Here is an 18,717-nt window from a genome sequence, read left to right as displayed (position 1 = left end):
ATACCAGGACCCTGAAACAATGCAGGAGCTATGTGGCTGCATGCACCGTGCTGGGAAAACGCCAACAGAAATTGCTTTGGCATTGCAGCAAGCTTGAGTTAATACCTCTCCAGGGCATTTAACAAAACAGATTCTTAGAGGCGAATTAATTTGCTTTTCCTTAATGCTAATTTATTCTTGTTTGTTGACATGTTAGGTGCAGGTCAATGCTTAGCATCTTTAAAGAATCTGTAGTTAAATATAGCAGCGCAATGCCATTCTGTGTTACGTGCAAGTGCTGCTGTTTGTTGAGTTGGGCCAGAGAACTGGAAGGAAATCCAGGAAGAGAAGGGCAGTCAAGGGAGGAAAAAAAAAAAAAAAACTGGACCAGGTTTCTTAGGGGGTGAGGATCCCCTTCCCAAAGGCAGGTGCCTATAATGTAGACACCCATGTGAGCTGCTCCTCTGGAGCACTGTCAGAGGTAATGGGGACAGCTGGGCACAAGAAGCAGCTCCTCTCATCTCAGAGTAGCAGTCTGAGGAAGGAGAGGAGATGAATGTCTCCCTAGGTGTGACCCTTTCTCTCCATGACCCTGAAGAGACCAGTCTGACTCTCTCAGATGGAGATTTGTGCATTATGCATGGCTGAAGCTGGGCATCAGGAACCATACCCTGTGCTCCCGGAGATATTGCTGTGCTGGTAGCGTGCAAACCCAAGGTCCAGACCACTTGGATTTGTTACAGAAAAAAAATGATCAAATTAATAATCTGTGTTCCTTAAGGTAATAATAATACTTCCAACACTGTGGCCTGAATTTCTTTTGAATAATCTTGCCTTTTTTTTGGTCTACATTCCTGCAGCTGCTTTGGCTGGATAGCCTTTGGTAGCCCTGTCCTGTAAGCCCTGGCATGGTGCAGCTGCATACCATCAAGCAGCATGTTGTCCCAGCTACAGCTGCGTTTCAATGGCAGGTGAAACAGTTCTCTTATTTCCTAAGAATAATTCATAAAAGTTCGTCAAGTGTTTTGTGATAAGTGGTACTGCCTATAAGGCATTAACAATGCTCACTGCTGCTGTCATCTAGTAAGCAAAGTGGATATTCATAACCTGACACATTCAAGAAACCAGTCTAAGAACATTTGCCCCAGACTCACAAGAGACTATCTGGACTGGGAGTAAAACATAAGAGATTACAGATGAGCCAAATGCCAAGGCTCTTGCCAAATGCCAAGGCTCTTGCCAAATAAAATAAGAGTCAGCCACCAGTAACCCTGAAGTGACTGTAAACAGTTCTTCTCTGAGCAGCCAATTCAGCCTCAGCACCCAACACTGCTTTACAGCAACCCAGAGCGTTAAATCAGAGGCTTACATCTTACTTGGGAAAAGATCCGTGAGATATTTTTAAGAGCACAAGACTTCAAGTAGCTGTTCTGTGTCTATGGAAAATAACTTCCCTGGGCGAGCGAGAACAAGACCTCACTTCCCACCAATGTGCACGGAAGCATTCAGGATCTATTTCATTTTGGTGTAGGGTGGCTTTGCATGTATGGTTGTTATGTTGTGGATTATTAAACTGCCTGCTTTGCTCCAGAATACCTAAAGGATAAGGAGAGGGAACACTGATTTGGCAGATATTTATGAAATATTATGAAATGTTTGGAATTTGTGGATTCATGTCATTGTTTTGTGCTCTTTTGCATATATTGGGAATTCAAGAACAAAGTTCCTCTTTGTTATTCCTAAGAAAATTCTGCAAAGAAATCTGGGAGCCGCTTCTTCAAAAAAAGACATACTTTTCCTACAGCACAAGAGAAGCATTCTATTTAGCAAAAGAAACTAAGAGGTGAAAGAATATGCTGTAAAATCTTTTCTCTGGTAGATGGATTTTTTTCCCCATTAGAAAAAGTTCTTCCATAGCAGCTCAGAGGAAAAAAACAAAACAAAAAAACAACAACAAAAAAAAAATCTGCAGAAAAAGAAACAGATCAGTAAGCACAAGAGCACCTCGATGCAACACCCAGGTAACAACTCCTGGTCCCCTGGGCATGGTGAAACCCAGGAGTGAGCTCTGGATGTGTCAGCTCTTACCCAGCCCCAAGGTGCGAACCACGCATCGCACAGACCAGAGCTACGCTGGTCTCTTGCTCTAGTGAGTCCTTGCTCCAGAATTACCTCCTCAAAACCTAATAGCTTCTTCTGCTTAAACCTGTGCCCTACCTAGCCTGCACAGGAATTAATTTTCTTCATCTTTGCAGCCAAACATAGCTTGCAGCAGCAGGGGCACAGGGCCCTGAGCACGCCAGCACCTTTGGTTTCAGAGAGCAGCCCCCTCTGCCTGATTCCTGCTCCCCAGCCACACAGGATGGAGATTTAGGATTAAAATTAGGATTAGGGCACTTCTGAGGTGATGGACATGCACTTTGGCAGCCTGGATCTCTGCCAGTACAGGGAACAGCTCAATACTAAAGCATCCCAACGAACTCTTTTCTGTCTTCCCCATCACATTTCCATTTTTTTGCTGTTCCCTTTAATGCTTTTTTTTTTTTCTTCCTTCCCAGACAGTGACAGTTTGAAAGCACTATTCTCCTAATTAAATTTTAGCCCCAGGCCAACAGCTAATTGATGGTTCTGAAGTTTTTGTTCAACATACTTGAGATTCAATTAAAAAAAAGACCTGTCCTCTTCTCCCCTTTCTGCCCTTATCTGCCAAGTAGTGCATGATCCTTTGTTATTTCTTGAGGAGTAATTGGCAGATAAATTCTCTCAGCACCACGAGATCTCCAGTAAAGGCACTGGAGCATTAAACTCAGTAGAGGAGGAATGAGCTCCTGCTCCTTTTCCCTGCACTTATGCTGAAATGTTGGGAGGGCTTTAGGTGAAGGAAGAAGGTCAGCACTCAACTCGCTAAGGAGATGCTGCTTGAGAAGACAGGCAGATGCATGCTGTTAGGAAAGGAGTTGCCAGCAGAAAGGAATTACAAGGAGTAACTGCTGCTAGAGGCTTCAGCTGATGGCTCCCAGAGGGATTAGGCTGGAGGGAGTCTGGAGCAGGCAGCTGAAGCAGTTTTGTACCACCAGCAGCAAAGCCACAGACCTGCAGAGGTGGTTCAGAGCTGAGGGAGCTGGGGCAGCTCCTGCTGGGACCGAGGTTCTGTTGATGGTTGGACTGGGTTGTTCCCACAGGCAGCCAAAGTCACCGGGACAGCCTGCTCCTCTGGCTATCATTGCATAGTACCCTGAACTTGGAAACCCTAGAGATGGGCTCTGATTTGGAAAGAGCCAACCTCCCTGTCCTTCTCCTTTCTCCAAAAGGCACTCAGTCACCTTTATGCCTCTGCCTACTTGCTCCTTCTGCTCCCTCTGCCACCTGCCTGCTGCTCACCCAGAACAGCCCTGCAGCCAGCTCTGAAGTGAGACAGGAGCCAAATCCCAGTCACTGCAGGGTGAGGACTCACAAGCATTTTTTCCTTTGTGCAAGTAGTATCTAATAAGCAAAGTGAAAACAGGAGGGTGGAAATCTGGCCTGGCCTTTATCTGGTTGGAGGAGGACAGACTTCAATGCTTTCTCTCTAAAAAAAATCCTAGTTTAGGTGAAACAAAGAGATCACAAAAGTTCTGAAGCTCAGCCTTTCCACAATCACTGCTAGAGCCCCAGCCTAGGCATCCCCATGGTGTTCTGTCCCCTCTGGCAGAGTGGGGCTGAGCAGACCCACCCCATGGAGACCACAGCGACCCCCTGGGCCAGACCAGGGGTCAAAGCTGCTGAGAGTGCCCGTGGAAAGCAACCCCTGGTGTGCAACAGGGCAGGGAGCTCCTCCTGGGCACGGTGGTGAGAAGAGAGAAATAGATGTTATTTCTTCATCAGTGCCAGCCCTGCAGGGACCTTTGGGAGCTCGCATTCCAGCAGCAGCTCGCGGTTCCCTGAAGAGCTCTCCGTTCCTCAGTGCGTGCCATTTCTCAGGGCAAGGTCTCAGCAGACAAGCCAGTTGTCTCCAGGAACTGTGGCCATGGTGCCACTTTTGGTGGTGCTGGGTCTGTGTAGCTGCACAGAGCTTGGCTGGAACTGCACGAGGAGCAGCTGGGAGCACAGCACAGCAAGCTCTGGGGCAGCAGAGAGAAGGATGCACTGACACTTCAGGGGCCCAATATTCTCCACAGGCTCCCAGTCACTCTGACTTTCCTCCTCTGGGTATCCGTGGTCTGAGCAAAGCTTCAATTCCTTATAAGAAATCCACCAGCCCCTTTCAAACTTGAGCATACCTTGCACCCTGAATCCCTCAAGCCTGCTCGCAAAGCCCAAAGCTGCATGCTGCCCTCAGCACTTAGTCACTGCCACTAGCATGAGAGCAGGCTGTAAGTCTACAAATGTCCCCAAACAGATCCTAAAAATCACTCCTAAATAATTTACCACATTGAAGCTGCTCCTCAATTTGATCTAACCTGTTAGCTTCTTAATTAAAGCTTGCTGTTTCTAAATCCTGCCCTTGCAGTGCTTACTGACCTGGTAAAATGCCAGCAGCTTGCTTTGGTTATGCAGCAGAGGGGTCTGGTGGCAGGAGAGGGGTGCTCGGCTCTGCCACGCTCACAGGTGCTGCAGAGCCACTGGGTGGGAGCGTGGGTGTGTGTGTGCCAAGGGGGGCACAGGAGTGAAGTGGCTCAGGGGAAGCACTCATGGGAGGTTTATGGGCTAGAAAACCCCATGGTGGCTGAAGCTCAAGGCTTTCATCAGAGACACCACATCCAGCATGCTTACCTGGCTCTGGTTGACCCCAGCGCAGTGCTTGTGGGCAGAGCAGTCACCTCCAGAGGGTTAGCAGCAGGGTCTGCAGCAAGGACTCTTTGCTGCAAAACACCAGAATTTAAATGAGTTGCTGAAATAAGCACCAGCCAGGTTGCCTTCTTACATCATCTCTAGGTTTGCCTGGTGGGAGGGGTGCTTTCAGGAAGGTAATTGGGCATCCACAGCAGCTGGTATCAGAAGTGGCCTTGCTGGGGGCTCTTTGGGACAGCCTCTGCCTCCTGGTTTCTGCCAGCACCTCGGGAGCCAGCCCCAGGCCGTGCTGGGGAGCAGCCCACAGAGCACCAGTGGCTCCCTACAAAAAGGGAGGAAAAAAGGAGCAGAAGAGGACCCAGCACCACGCTGCAACCAGAGCTGGTTACAAGAGCCCGGCTCTGCTTTTTGGTACAAGCCTGCAAGGAAGGAGTAAAGAGCACATGAGTAAAACCAAAATAGCAGTACCTTTAAACTAGTGACAGCTCACCACAGAACATGCTGAGCAACTGCTTACATTTTTTAGAGGCACAAGTGAGGGTGGACCACACATCAGGGAATGAATTAAAGGCGGCCCCTTTTCAATCTGTTCTGGCCCCTGGCTGCTTCTTTGAACTAATTAGTTCAAGCAAGCTCCAATTAAGGAGCTGCTAATAAGGCTTGGGGGGATAGTGCTACAGCAATATTGGTGTAATCACTTCGAAGTTATTTGCTTGTTTTGCAATGTGTATTTCACAAGGCCTCTGGAGGGCTCTTTGGCTCTCGGAGCTGTCTCCTCTCCGCTCGCTCACAGGATGCTGTTCCGCGCTCCTTAAAGCAAAGCACCCATTTCGGGGAGCGTGCTGTGATTCACTGCTGATCAAAGCCTGCCAGTCCCCCAGGAGTGATTCTAGTTGATTCTATTTACTCAAATATCCCCAGTTTGCCAATTTTTGCAAGCACCAGCCCTATAGGATGAGCACTACGTGGTGCAAGCACCCCCCGCAGCGGGGGCTCTTACCCCTGCGGGCAGCCCTGCCCTGGCTTATCTGCAGACCCCAAACCAGGGGCACTTTCCCAGCTGCTACATGGGGGTGGAAACAGAACTGCAAAGTATGGTGATGGGGCAGAAGTATTAAGGATGTTTTCTAGTTGCTGAATTCTTTAGTTTCAGCCCGGTGACTGGTGCTCTGCGTGCTGTTTCTATAGAGACCGAGGATGCTGTGAGTGCGCTGGGGGCTGCTCGGTGCTGCTCTGAGTGGGAACACCTGGTGCCAGCGGTTGGGACTGGGGACAGCAGCTTTTCCCTCTTGGGGAGAAGGTCCTAGGGTGGTCCCCGCGCTGATGGGATTTTCAGAGGGTCAGCAAAGGGCTGGTGTCCTCCTGGCTGCTTGGCAGTCGGCTTGTGGGCAGCATGGCCACAGGTGAAAGCGAGCCTGGCTGCCCCAGCCAGCACGACCTGGGTGGCTGCTTGGAGGAAATAAGCAATGAAAGCAACTTGTCCCAGGCTGCTTTTGGGAAAGCTACTAGTTCCCCTGCCCTGTGCAGAGGAGCAGGGTCACCCCTCTGTGCTCCCCAGGACCAGCTCGCAGCCAGGACCACCTTAGCCCTGAGACCAGGGCCAGGAGTGGGGGATGCTCCTGCTCTCTGCAGGCAGGGCAGTGCCACCATCCCGTCCCCGGGCTGGGCACGTCACTCTCAAAGGACACCGGGGCTCGGGTTGCACCTTCCCTCCCACTGGTGCAAGCTACCTAACGTGTGCCCTTCTGTCACCGGATCAGGCCAGGGCCTCTCTCCTGGCTCTCACATGTCCGACTCCTCTCCCTGCAGCCGGGGACGGTGCTGGGGACATCACCCCAAAAGCAGCGGCTCCTGAGGTAGAGTCTCAGTGCTGGTGCCCCCACCCCGGGGAAAGGGTGTGCTCCTCTTTTTGGTATTTTTCAGATTTTTGAAGCACTACATCATGGCTTCAGCAAGAGACCCGCCTCCCTGCCTGCTGCCTCCGCATGGGCCAAGGATCTGCTCCATTCACCAGCCGGAGATTTATGAGGTGCGAAGGGCTCCGGTTACCCTGCTGCCCCTCGCCTCCCCCCCGTGACTGGCTGAATGAGATGCTGCTGGCTCCTCCAACACCAGCAGCAAAACAAGCCCAGAGGAGAGCAAAGCCATCGTCTCACCAAATTTGTCTCCTCAGTTCCTTATCAGGGCACAGAAATCTTCCACCACAAGGCCTCCTGCACCCTGCAGAGGATTTGGGGAGCCCCTGCTGCCTGTGGAGGCTGAGCCTGCGTCTTGCCAGCCCCTCTGCACAGCCTGGCTTCACTCATGTGAGAAGCTCCAGAAATAGAAAAGGGATCGAAGGTTTTGGCTATCCTGCATTCCTTGGGCCCCTGTGCCCCCGCCTGGTGCTGGGCTCTGTTCTCCCATCCTTCCCCTAATCTGCTCTTCTCCCCACTACCATTTCCCCATCCTGGCTTTCCCATCACTTCGGCTGCTCACTAAAATATTCAGGGGCTGGAGGTGGCTGTGAGCTCATGGGTCTGCTGTGACTTCAATGCTGCCTAAGAGCACGTGAGATTTTGCACCAACAGGGCATCCCGATCACATCTGTGGGTCTTTAAATCAACACAAGAGAACTGAAGCCAGTGGGCTAGAAAGAAAGTGAGAATTGTTCCTCTCCAAACACAGAACTGTGGCGCCAGGGGAGCAGGCTGCAATACGTGGCTGGGAAGGAACTTGGCAGCCGCCCTGGGCAGAGGCAGGCAGCGAAGGGACCTGTCACCGGCTGCCCACATCGCCCCGCCAGGCTTTGGGCCAGCGAGGCGCGTTTCCTCCGGCCCCGTGCCTCCTCCCATCAAGGCCAACTCAATGGGGCTCCGCTCGCTGCTGACACACAGGTCCCAGGGCATCTCTGCATTTGGGTCGAGGTTTTAACAGCAGCAGAGCAGCGTGGTCTGCAACTGGTTTCCTTCCTGCAGGGTTCTAGAGGGTTCTGGCACACGCACTGTACCTATGTATCAAAGACTAGCCAGGCTCTGGCTGGTGATTTTCAGTTTTCTCCCTTTGGTGGTGGTCCTGGAGGGCCTCAGCAATACCAGTGCCAAGCCCTTGATGCAGAGGCCAGGGCAGCCCCACCTTCCCCAAAAGCCTGGCTCCTGTGGCCACGGCCAGCCCGAGGCACCCCAGGCTTGAGTCTTGCTCACCTCGTCCTGCGTCTGGGGCTCTGCCAGCTCAGCCGCAGCCACCTCTGAGCCCAGCGTTCCCCTCTGAGCTGAGCCATCCTCTAGAGAAAATGCAGCCAAGGAGTTATTTATGAGCCAAGGTCCGGATCAGCGCGTGCTTGTTATTCATTGCAAGGGTTTCCTCCCTGCGGTTAGTGGGCCCCGTGCTGGCTTCATGCACACGCAGGTCACTCGGAGAGCTGGTGACGTCCTCAAGCATCTGGCACCAACCTTTCAAAAAACAATAAATGAAAACAATTCTCTTTGCACAACACCCCCCTATCACCCAAAAATGCAGATTTTGAAATAGATATTCAAAATTTATTTATTTATTTAGCAGAAAGCTAAACCCATCCAGCTGTCACTTCTGAAATTCTGGACCTCATCATCGTGACCTCTCCTTGAAGACTGGAATGAGTGTGTCATACCGAGAAGAAACCCCCACAAAGATAAACACTGATACAGTGAGCAGATAACTGTTTATTATTGCACGTAATCCAGCAGAACAACTGACAGAAAACTTCGGACAGCAGTACACAGATTGTAGTACACAGCTTGCAAAATCTGTGATGAAAGTAATTTTGTGTGAAGAGTGAAATGTATCTGCATCTTTGTAAGACCTGAAAAGTATAACACAATATCCTATTCAGTTTTGAAAGCATGCAGTTTGAGGTAAATCTGTTATTTTGCATCTAAGAAAACGAAATCCCTAAGGGGCTATATATATATGTCTATATATCCATGTCTCAGTGCGATATGGATATATTTATATGTCACATAAAAGCAAATCTACCTACGTTTCTCAGAATGTTAATAGGAGGAAAGCACATTACCGAGTGCACATCACATGCATAAAAAAAACTGGGGCAGGAGGGGGGAGAATTACCTTAGCATTGTTGAAAAAAAGATCCTTCTTTGTGCTTAGTGATAAATAAAAGCCCCTCAGGTCTCTCAACGGAAATTGTCTTGGTAGCTAATAAAAGCAGTTGGCATGTTGAAACTGCAGAGCTGGCAGGTGAGGGCCAGCAAACGGGGATAAAATGCCAAAGGCAGCAGAGCCTGGGGTTTGCAATACATTTATATTTAAGAAAAAGAAAAAAAAGAAAGAAGCAAATTGCAACTAAACTACGCTCTGTGGAAGTGTAGATGATGCTGCACAGCTTTCTCAGGACTGGTACAGCCACGTTGCTTTTAGGAAGGGATCACATTCGCTTCTCCCACAGTGAACACCATGTACTTGCTACTGTGGCAATGTTCCTGAGCTGAATAAGGTTAAAAAATAAACTTGGTTCACAAAGAAAACTACTGAATTATTCTCACTCTCTTATATCATAATTAGAGTAGATAAATTAGGCAGGCTCTGCCCTGTGTCTCCAGTCCGTGTAAACTCCTGCCTGTCTGCTGCCCTGGCTCTGAAGCCCTTTCAGACTGACCTTTGGAGCAGACTGGCCATCTGTTTTTTTCCTTACCCAACATTTCCCGTTCTTTCCAGTCCCTCAGGTTTTCCCACCCAGTCCTGTGCTGTGGGACTTCAGGATACACAGAGGTGCACAACCAGCTATAAATAACATTTCCGATTAACTTAAAAAGAGATAGAAAATACATATTGCTCTTAAAAGAAGGAAGAAACATGTCCAAGCACTCAGCCTCACACTAAACTGTAACTTCATCTGTGCCGACTTTCTAAGCTCGCACTGCTAAGGATCAAAGCAGGTCACGGTGGAAACATCTCCTTCAAAAGGTCACTCTCTGTTGCAGCTTTGGCAAGAATTGGTACAAACTGCCTCGGCTTCTAAGCCTCACACACAAGAACAACAGCAAGAATTGCCCCTCTGTGCTCTACCACTGCTGAAAGTCTGGCTGCTGTGTATTTCTGAGCCTGCCACCCAAACGCACTGGAGTCACTCAGGTTTCTGCACCTTTTTTCTTTCAGGAATAACCTCACCTCTCCCACGACAGCCACCCTGCATCCTCTGGCTGGAAAGTCTGTTCACTCTGTCTCAGTGAAAGAGCAGCACTCGAGCCCCCTCGCAGTCCAGCGCTTCGAGGGGGAGGAATCTGCGGGTGTACGGGGGTATTTGTCAGTAAGTACCTCCTTTAAATTGTAACTTGCACCATTTTCATAGGAAAAAAAAGGGGGGGTGGGCAAAGGGGCAAATTTAGCACATCTATTTCCTTTCCCGTTACAGTGGGAAGTCACCCACTGCAAGACGCTTCCGCACGGAGCATTGCCGGTGACAGGAGAGCGCTGGGATGGTGCTCGGGCCCTAAATGGGCACCATCTCCACCCGCAGCACCCCTGGGCGCACCAACAGCCTCGGATCAGCCAGCCCCTCGCACCCCACCCCGCAGCCCCTGAGCACGGCACGTCGGCGGGCACGGGCAGGCCTCTGGTTACACTTCAACAAGCCCAACGTCAACTTGCTCCCCTCTCTCTCAGTCCTCCATAGGCGGAATACAGCTCCAGACGACAGGGAAAGGAAAGACTTTTTGCTCGTCCCTTTGGATGACATCTGAGCGCGGAGGGCGACGGTGTCCAGCCCTAGCCGTGGCGCGGCTCTCATGAGTCATTTTGGTTGTCTATTGCTTCATTTTCAGGCCATGGATGACATTCTTTGGGAAATCTCTGACACTGAGTCAAACCAAGGGAGTTACACAACATATCACAGTGCATGGATAAGACCTTCTCACTCATTTTCCTACAGCTAAAGATAAATCCCTCATCCCTGGCCTGACAGGACAGTTGATGGCTTTGGTGAGAACAATTTAAGGCAATTGCTATTTTACACAAAGAAGAGAAGGAGGTTGAATTGCAGAAATCCTGTTTTTTTCTTGGTAGATTGCAGAGGCCAGCCACAGCCTGGGAGCAGGGAGACTGAACTGATCTTCAGGCACTTTTGTTTAAGGTTCATGTTTGCAGTGCAACCTTGGGATCTCAAGTCCTCCTCTTAGGTGTTTCCGGGTGACTGAGATTTAATCCCCACCAAGGTCTCTGGTCTCCAAGAGCAGCAACGCCTGTCCCAGACACAAATGAATGGGAGAGTCAAAGAGGAGCAAAACACACGACTGACACACAGACACTGCTGTCTGCACAGCTTTCATCTCTGCAGGTTGAGAGAGGAATAATACAGCAAAGAAAGCAGTGCTCAGCAGAGCTATTTCATGCCCGAGGAAGGCAGCCCAATACCCTCGCTGGAGCGTGGGAGACGCATCTCACATTATGTTCATGTGAGGCCCAGTGGTCATGTTCAGCCCTGATGTTTGCTTCTTGTTCCCCAATATTTGAATGCAAGGTGACAGAAATCTTGAGCCCAAGGTGACACATTCTTGTGTTTAGGAACTCTTCAGGCACAAGAAACCTCACATGATTTTGTTGCCACCAAATCCAAATGCAAGCCCTCATCCTAATTCAGGTGGAAAACCTGAGCTCCAGTTTAACCTTAGTAAGACACACCTCAGCTCACACTGATCTTTAGAAACTCAACTACCTAACAGTGGCAGAACCAGCACTGGTGCGAATAGAGCTGCAAATTTCACAGGTTCACATTCTCTTTGTGTGTTCCTGCCTCTTGTTGCGCTGAATACCAAGGAATACTGCAAGGCACAAGTTACCTGGCCATAGAAGAGTAAATTGAAAGTGTTTCTTGCAGCATTAATTGCAGAAAACAAATTTCAAATTTAACATCACACATTCTTGTACTGGAGTTCTTGCTCTGAGAACCATGTCCTTCCAACCGGGAAGGTAAAACCGTGGGATTGTAGCCAATCAAAACAGTTTGACCTTTTAACTTTGAGAAATCAAGAACTATCCACTGAAATTATTCCACAAGCCACTCTTGGGACAAACAAGGGATAACTGAGAATCTCAATGCAAGCTAATTGCATCTATTGAGTAAATGCCTGTGTGTTTTCACCAGCAGTGCACCCATCGGTGAATGAATTGTGTAGGCTTTAAAACTAGTCAACTATCCACAGTGAGGTCTACAAATTGAGGATAAAATCTCATTGCTCTTCTTACCTTGTCCGAAGGGCACCTCATGTCAAAAAATGGACAAATAGGATGGCCAGACCAATGTTCAGTAAGATGACCATGCAGATCACGATTGTGTTAGGTCCCTGAAAGAAAAACCCAAACCAGAGTATTATATTCCACAGCTTCATGGTGAGGAGACAAACAGAGTGGCCTTGATTCTCCTATTCAAAAATATCAGTAACACCAACTCCCAATGCACAAGTGTCTGGCCTGAATTTCAAACTAGTTGAATCTATCAATCCCTGCTCCTATTTCCTCCCTGCAAACTCCTTCACTGCTAGCTTGTGCTGAGGCTAAATCAAACTAGAGATTCTGGCCACATGCATGTACACTGCCATTTCAACCTGTTCCTCCCAATTCCTTTCTTCACCCTATACATCACCCCAAACGTCATCTATGTTTGTAAAGTTTCTGCATTTGAGATGAACAATTCCATCTGTATGAGATTCTTCTAATCTCAGAACAAAATACTTCCAAGCAGTGCTTCTCTAAAGTCACACTGGGATTGTTCACATCAGGACTGTGGGAACAAGCAGGCTAATAAAACGTGGTTTTACAGCTGTATTCGCTCACACCAAAATGAATTTGAGGGACTATTTTTTACACCTGGGAAATCAAATGGTGATTCAATACCATGGATCAGTTCATAAGGTGCCCCTACTGTAAGAGTAAAATTAATGGGGAAAAAAATGCTCAGCTTCTTTTTCCTGTCCTACATGTTCCCCCACATTTTTCAGACCCATGGAAAGGGGAGAGAAAAAGAGAAAAATGTAATTAAAAATGTCTGTTTTCCTCAAATTTTGGAATTGCAGATTTATCTCACTGCATCCACCATGGAAACCCTCATGGCTGGGGACAGAGGAAGGACAGGAGGAAATGTCCTTCTGCAGCCTCCCAGATCCCAAGGGACTCTCCAGACTGAGCAGTGTGGGAAAAGTTTCCTAAGGTATTTGTAAGGTCCCTGAGGCCCCAGGCAGCTGGGCTGGAGGCTGGGCAGCCCCAGGGCTGACCCCAAACTCTCTGGGCTGTGTGAGGCCAGGGGCTGGAGACCAGCCTTTTCCTGCACCTTCCCAAACAAAATGCATGTCCCAAAACACATTTAAAGCCCATCTTGAGCAAAACCCTGGAGGGTGGAAAGGTGGTGGGAGAGGTAAAAATGGAGAATTTCCTCCAAAAAGCTTCAGAACCCCAAAAGGAGCCCCAAGGAGGAGCACTGCAGCCCTGAGACCACAGTCTCTGGGCCCTTCAGGTATCCTGGGGAGAGAATAAGCAGGGGGAAAAAAAAAAAACAATAACACAATTCCTGTGACAGAAAAGGCAACAGAGCTGCTGCTGTCCCTGGAGTGTCCCGCCTTGCCCCAAAATGTGCCACACATCACCTCGTCGCACTCCTCTGCATCCGGCGGCAGCGGGGCCGGGCTCCGCTTGGCCCCCGCCTTGTGCTCCGTCCTCCCTGGTGCCCGGCCCTCAGTCTTTCTGTCAGCGGGCTCGTTCCTGCCTGCCACCCTGCGCTCGGGGCTGGGGCGCTGTTTCGCCTCCTTGGGTCGCGGCTGGGCCTCCTTCGGCCGCGGCTGCTCTGCCTTGGCCTCCGCTCGCGGCGCCGGCTTCTCCTCCGGCTCCCGTGGTGGGACCGGGGTGCCCCCGTGACGCTGGGGCTCCCCCCGGCTCTCCGGGGAGGGTGGCCTGTGGTGCTCGGGGAACGGCTCCTCCTCATAGTCTGTGGTGGGGGAGACCGAGGAGGTCCTGACGGCGTAGCTGTGGTAGCCCTTGAAGAGCTCGACGTCGGGCTCGCGCGCCATGCGCTGCAGCGGCCCGATCTCCATCTGCTCTGCCGGCCTCCCCGCGCCCCGCGAGGCCGGCCTGGCCTCGCCATCGGCGGCCCCGCCGCCCGCCTCGCCCCAGCTGCCCGGCCGCAGGCCTCCGTCCTGCCGGGCGGCCGCCTTGGCCCGCTTGGCCTCCGGCGGGGTGGCGGCGGGGCTGGGGGCCGGGCTGTGGCGGCGGCGGGGGGCCGCGTCCTCCTCGTGCAGCTGGGGGCTCTCGGGGGGTGTGGGGGGCGGCGGGGCACCCTCGGGCCGTGGCGGCGGCGCCGCCTCCTCCATGTTGATGGTGTGCTCCGTGTTCTCTATGATCTCCTGCAGCAGCCTCCGCTTCTGGTACTCGGGGCCTGCAGAGAGAGGGGTTGGTGGGAGAGGGTCCGGGGGGGCCGCGGAGGCTGGGGCAGGGGCTCAGCGAGGCCCTGGCGCCATGCACCTCTGCCACCTGGATGGAGAGCAAAGCACCCCAGCCCAAACACAGAGATCTCAGCACCCTGTTGTCACCTGCCCCCCCCCAAACAACTCCGGCTGCCTCAAGCTGCGTTTTTATCGCTGCGAATTCATCCTGTGCTTTTCTCCAGGGCAGGACAAGCTCCCAAGTGAGGGGAGTGAGGCTGCATTTTTCCACTGCCTGCCTGAGCCTGTTTCCAGAAGGGATTCCCTGTGGTGGTGGATGCCCGCCCTGCACTGTCCTGCAGGGAGGAGCAGGCCTGCAGCTCCAGCTGCGTCAAGAACCAGTGAAAGTCTGCAGCCCAGCTTTTTGTGGTTTGGAGCCACGCAGAAGGATTATCCTGGGCCTTAAGGGGATCAAGCTCCCATCCAAGCTTTGGTTTGTTTGTTTTTTGTTTTGTTCTGTTTTTTCCCATCTGGGAAATTTCAGTATGGCTAATAGTGTGAGCACTTAGAAAGTTATACACAGAGGTGCTCTGCTTCCTCAGGTACCCCCAGATGATCTATCTTTTATCCCTCTCTTTGGGAAAAGCATATTTTTCATGCGTGGAACAGGGCTGGCAGTGAGAGCCAGTCCTCTAGGCACTGACCCGGGCACCAGCAAAATCACCCGGGACTATCACACAAGGTCACTCAGGGCTTCGGGTTTCATTCTGGCCTCATCTCCCATGCTGACTTGTCAGCTCTTAGCAACGTTGCCGTCACTTCAATTATTCGTGTATCATTAAATCTTTACTTCTTGTTAACCCTGGGTCATGTCTGCAGAGCAAATCACTGCTCAGCTAGGGTCTGAGGAAATCAGCCAGAGCCTGACACTGAGGGCAGCCCATCACACTGGGCTGCTGGCAGAGCAAAATCCAGCAGGGACTGACCAGGAAAGTTTTTCTGAACAACAGCCGTGCACAGTGCCCTGCACAGTGGGACCTGTGCAGGGACAGGGGTCGCTGTGCACCCCCGCAATGCCCACAGCAAATGAGAATAACATGAGCCTGCTCCTTATGGGCATCGTGGGGTCACAAAGCAGCATGTCCAAGAGCAAAGCACCTGGGTTTGGAAATGGCATTGTCCCCATTCTGCTGAATCCAAGTAATGCTGAGGGGTGCAGACATAGAGGGCTTGGTGCGTGCTCCTGAACAGCACAGACCCTGGAGCTGCACTGTCCCCAGCTGCCTCACAGTTCCTCCTTGTGTCTCCTCCACCCCAAGGACTAACACAGACTTGAGCCTGGTCTGGAAATTGGAGCTTGGTACTTCATCCCCTCTAATAAATCAGTGGTGTGATTTGCATGCTGCTAACTCCTGCCCACTCAGGGCAATGACTCTGCTCTGAGGGGGCAGCGGGGAGAGAGGGCACTGCTTTTAGCTGCTCTGCCCTGCCTGCACACTCCCGTCAATCAGCAGGCAACCCATTCAGGGCCGTTTATTTCTGGCCGCAAATAGATTATTTGGAAGCCTTTTCAACAGTTGTTCAGACTCCTCAGAATAGCCTGCCTGCAGCCCTGGCTCCTTGCTATCTCCTGGTGCTTTCTTCTCCTCCTGAATAATTCACACCAAAAGCCCCGGCTGCCTGGAGGGCACTGCACAGCCCAGTCCTCCTCCCCTCCCCAGCCTCTGCTTCTGCCTCACCTCCTTCACCTCCCAGCACATTTCAGCAAGGACATTCATTGGCTTTCATCCCTCCCCTCTAAGCTGTTAGGCTGATATTCGAAATGAAACCCAGGGCTAAATACTTAGTAAAGACGTGAGGCTTGCTGAGCAGGACTGTCCCATCCCAAACACAGGAATAGCAGGGAGAAATGCAGCTGCCAAACACTGCTAGGCTCTCCTGGCTGGGAGGTCAGATGTCACAAGTTCTAGCAAAATCCCAGGGTGGATTTCTGCCTTTTTGCTCCCGGATGGTGCTGCCTTGCAAGAAGAGACATCTCCCCTTGTTGTGCTCTGATTACAAAGTGAATGTAAAGATTATAAAGGATCATAGAAGATAAATGTGCACCAGCCTCATACACGGCCACAGAATGAGGCCAGGACCAAGTAAAGGCACACATATGGGCAGTGAGAGCATTCAGGCACCTGAGGAGCCAGGAGCAGAGGACAGGCTGCTTCAGGCATTTTGCAGAGCCAGTTTCATTTGTCTCATTCAATTGCCACGGGTGGAAAAAGTAATCTAGCCAGATGTCAAAAACCTCCCAACAGGAATTCCAGTTTCCTTTGCCTCCGGGCTATAAATACGCCAGTGTGCAAAGGGTGAATGCGGATCTGTGACTGGCAGCTGAGGGGCTTATGCCAGGATCAAGTGACGTGTAGCTATTGTTAAGTGAAGTGTCACACGCTGGCTCGTGCCCGTGCCCAGGCGCTGCGGTGGTTCCCAGCTCCAAGCCGGCTCTGAGAGCCCCGCGGTGCGGCGGGGAGGAAGGGGCAGCCCTTGCAGAGCTGCATCTCCCCAGGGCGAGGTGGGCATCCAGGGAATTTCGGCAGATCTGTCAATGTGGTTGCTTCCCCAGCCAAACGCCGGGTGTGTGCTGTTCCCTGCTCCTGGGCTGGGGTGTAGTTCTGTGACCTGGAGGCACTGAAGGCAAAGCAGTAGTGGGCAGCACGGTTTGCTGAGCCGGAGTCACAGCGTTTGGCTCCTGTCCCCAGTTTTGCCACTGTGATGGCTGTGGGACGCTTGTTCCAGGTAACAAAACCAGATAATAAGAAAGATAAAATAAAAATGTAGGCATTTGGATCCCTGTTTTCTGCTCTGTTATTACCTTCCCTCTCCAGAAAGGGAAGCTTTCCAAGAAGAACACTGCTCTGCCTAGCTTGGTCTAGGGAAAGGTAATGGCATTCACAGTGCTGCTTCGTTACACTTCTATCCACTGGTCCCCAGTGCTTGGTTGCAAAGAAGGAACCTCCTGAGTGTTTTCTCAGCCAAATAATTAGCTGTGATGCTATCAAATAAATAGGAAATAAGGGAAGTAGTACTTTGCATTATCAACTTTCTTACAGGATATTACAGCCGCTAATTAGCCAAGGCTGATGGTACGCTGGTGCAGTGTGGGGTCCCACAGGATACTGGCTATGAGTCAACGTGCAAAGCTGTTCCAAGAAAAAGCCACAGTGGCTCGAGGGACGCATCTGCAGGAGCTCTGCAGGCAGACCTGAGCTTGCTGCCTGCCCTGCCAGGTGCTGGGAGGGCTTCAGGGTGGGGAGGAACACACAGGGAAGCTGAGGGGCTGTGGGTTTTTCCGTATTGTAACGTTTCACAGCAGGTAAAACAGCAGTGCAAAAGAGCAAATCACCCCCATGAAGGGGCTGGCTGAACCTGTGTGACAGAGGATTTAGGATAGACAGGAGAGCAGCGTGCTGAGCTATAAAGCGGCTGAAACTTTTGAACAGATTCCCCAAAGAAAGTGCAAAATCCCTCTTAGAAGATGCCTCTGGTCTTACCTGGCTGGTAGAAGTCTGGGGAGAGCTCCCTGGCCATCATCCTGGCTATGCCCGACTCGTTGTTAGCTGCCTGAGCTGCCTGCTCAGACCCTTCAGCCTTGGCCTTGGCATGAGCTGTCCTGCAGAGGGAAGAGGAGATGGCAGTGAGCATCGTCTGAGCCGACGTCAGCCTGGCTCAAGCAGCAGACTCCGGCCAGCAGCAGAATCAAATCAGCTCCTGCACTCAAGGAGCAAAGACCAGAGACAGCCAGGCTGGATGGGGCTTTGGACAACCTGGTCTAGAGGTGTCTGAGTTGGAATTAGGTGATCTTTAGATCTTTACAAGGTCCCTTCCAACCCAAACTGCTCTATGATTCTCGACAAGTAAGGGGCACAAAAGTTTAAGGCTAAGGTGTGACAGTTGCACTTAGCCGTGCAAGCAAAGGAGGCAGGGATATTTGCAAACAGGGCAGGTGCATTTGCAGACAGGAGCATGTTTAGGTGTTGCAGCAAGGCAGCAGGTGTTGCCAACAGGACTGCCACCGTGCTGCACTGCACAGAAATCCTGGCTCAGAGGAATGCCTAAAGCACCTTTCCAGGGGTCTTTGGGGTGCACAGGAGTAACAAAGCGATGGCTGAGCACCGCTGCACTGCCACTGGCCCGGAGCGAGCTACTGCACCTCTCCAGCAGCAGCACACTGCACATGTTTTACACCAAATCTCTATTTGAACTCTCCAGCAAACAAATCCAGCCCATCCAAGGGCTCCTTTGCTTGCAGCAGCCCAGGAGCTGCTCTCACCGGGGCACAAGCGCCAGGGAAGGCAGAGCCATTGCGTTCCTTGCAGCCTGGCTCCCTGAGTCCTCTCTGCTCCTTCCCGGCACGTCTCCTCCTTGCTCCCTAAAGCTATCTGAGCTATTTCGCTGGCCGGCTGTCGTATTCCTCACATGCCTCGTGCTCAGGGCCCTGTGATCTTTACGCTAAAAGCAGGGCTAGCTTTGCAGCCCAGCTGCTCGCAGTCTGGGAGGGAGCTGACTTCAAACAGCAAGACAGCACCTTCAAAAT

At 51.3% G+C, this 18,717-nt stretch overlaps 1 protein-coding gene across 1 annotated transcript in view; it reads right to left on the bottom strand.

Annotated features, from left to right (window-relative positions):
• Window positions 1-8,415: 8,415 nt before the first annotated feature.
• Window positions 8,416-18,717, bottom strand: part of JPH2 (junctophilin 2) — a 29,276-nt gene continuing 18,974 nt past the window's right edge. The window contains exons 3-6 of the mRNA XM_082773250.1: window positions 17,675-17,793; window positions 13,362-14,146; window positions 11,968-12,065; window positions 8,416-10,964 (exon numbers count right to left, since the gene is read on the bottom strand). Coding sequence (XP_082629376.1) covers window positions 11,985-12,065; window positions 13,362-14,146; window positions 17,675-17,793 — 985 coding nt within the window. The 3' untranslated portion in view covers window positions 8,416-10,964; window positions 11,968-11,984. The remainder of the gene's footprint in view (window positions 10,965-11,967; window positions 12,066-13,361; window positions 14,147-17,674; window positions 17,794-18,717) is intronic.

Source organism: Aythya marila (genome assembly GCF_965140915.1).
Source record: "Aythya marila genome assembly, chromosome: 16".
Taxonomy (NCBI): Eukaryota; Metazoa; Chordata; class Aves; order Anseriformes; family Anatidae; genus Aythya; species Aythya marila.
The sequence above is the reverse complement of the archived record's forward strand: the minus strand, read 5'-3'. Positions and strand labels throughout refer to the sequence as shown.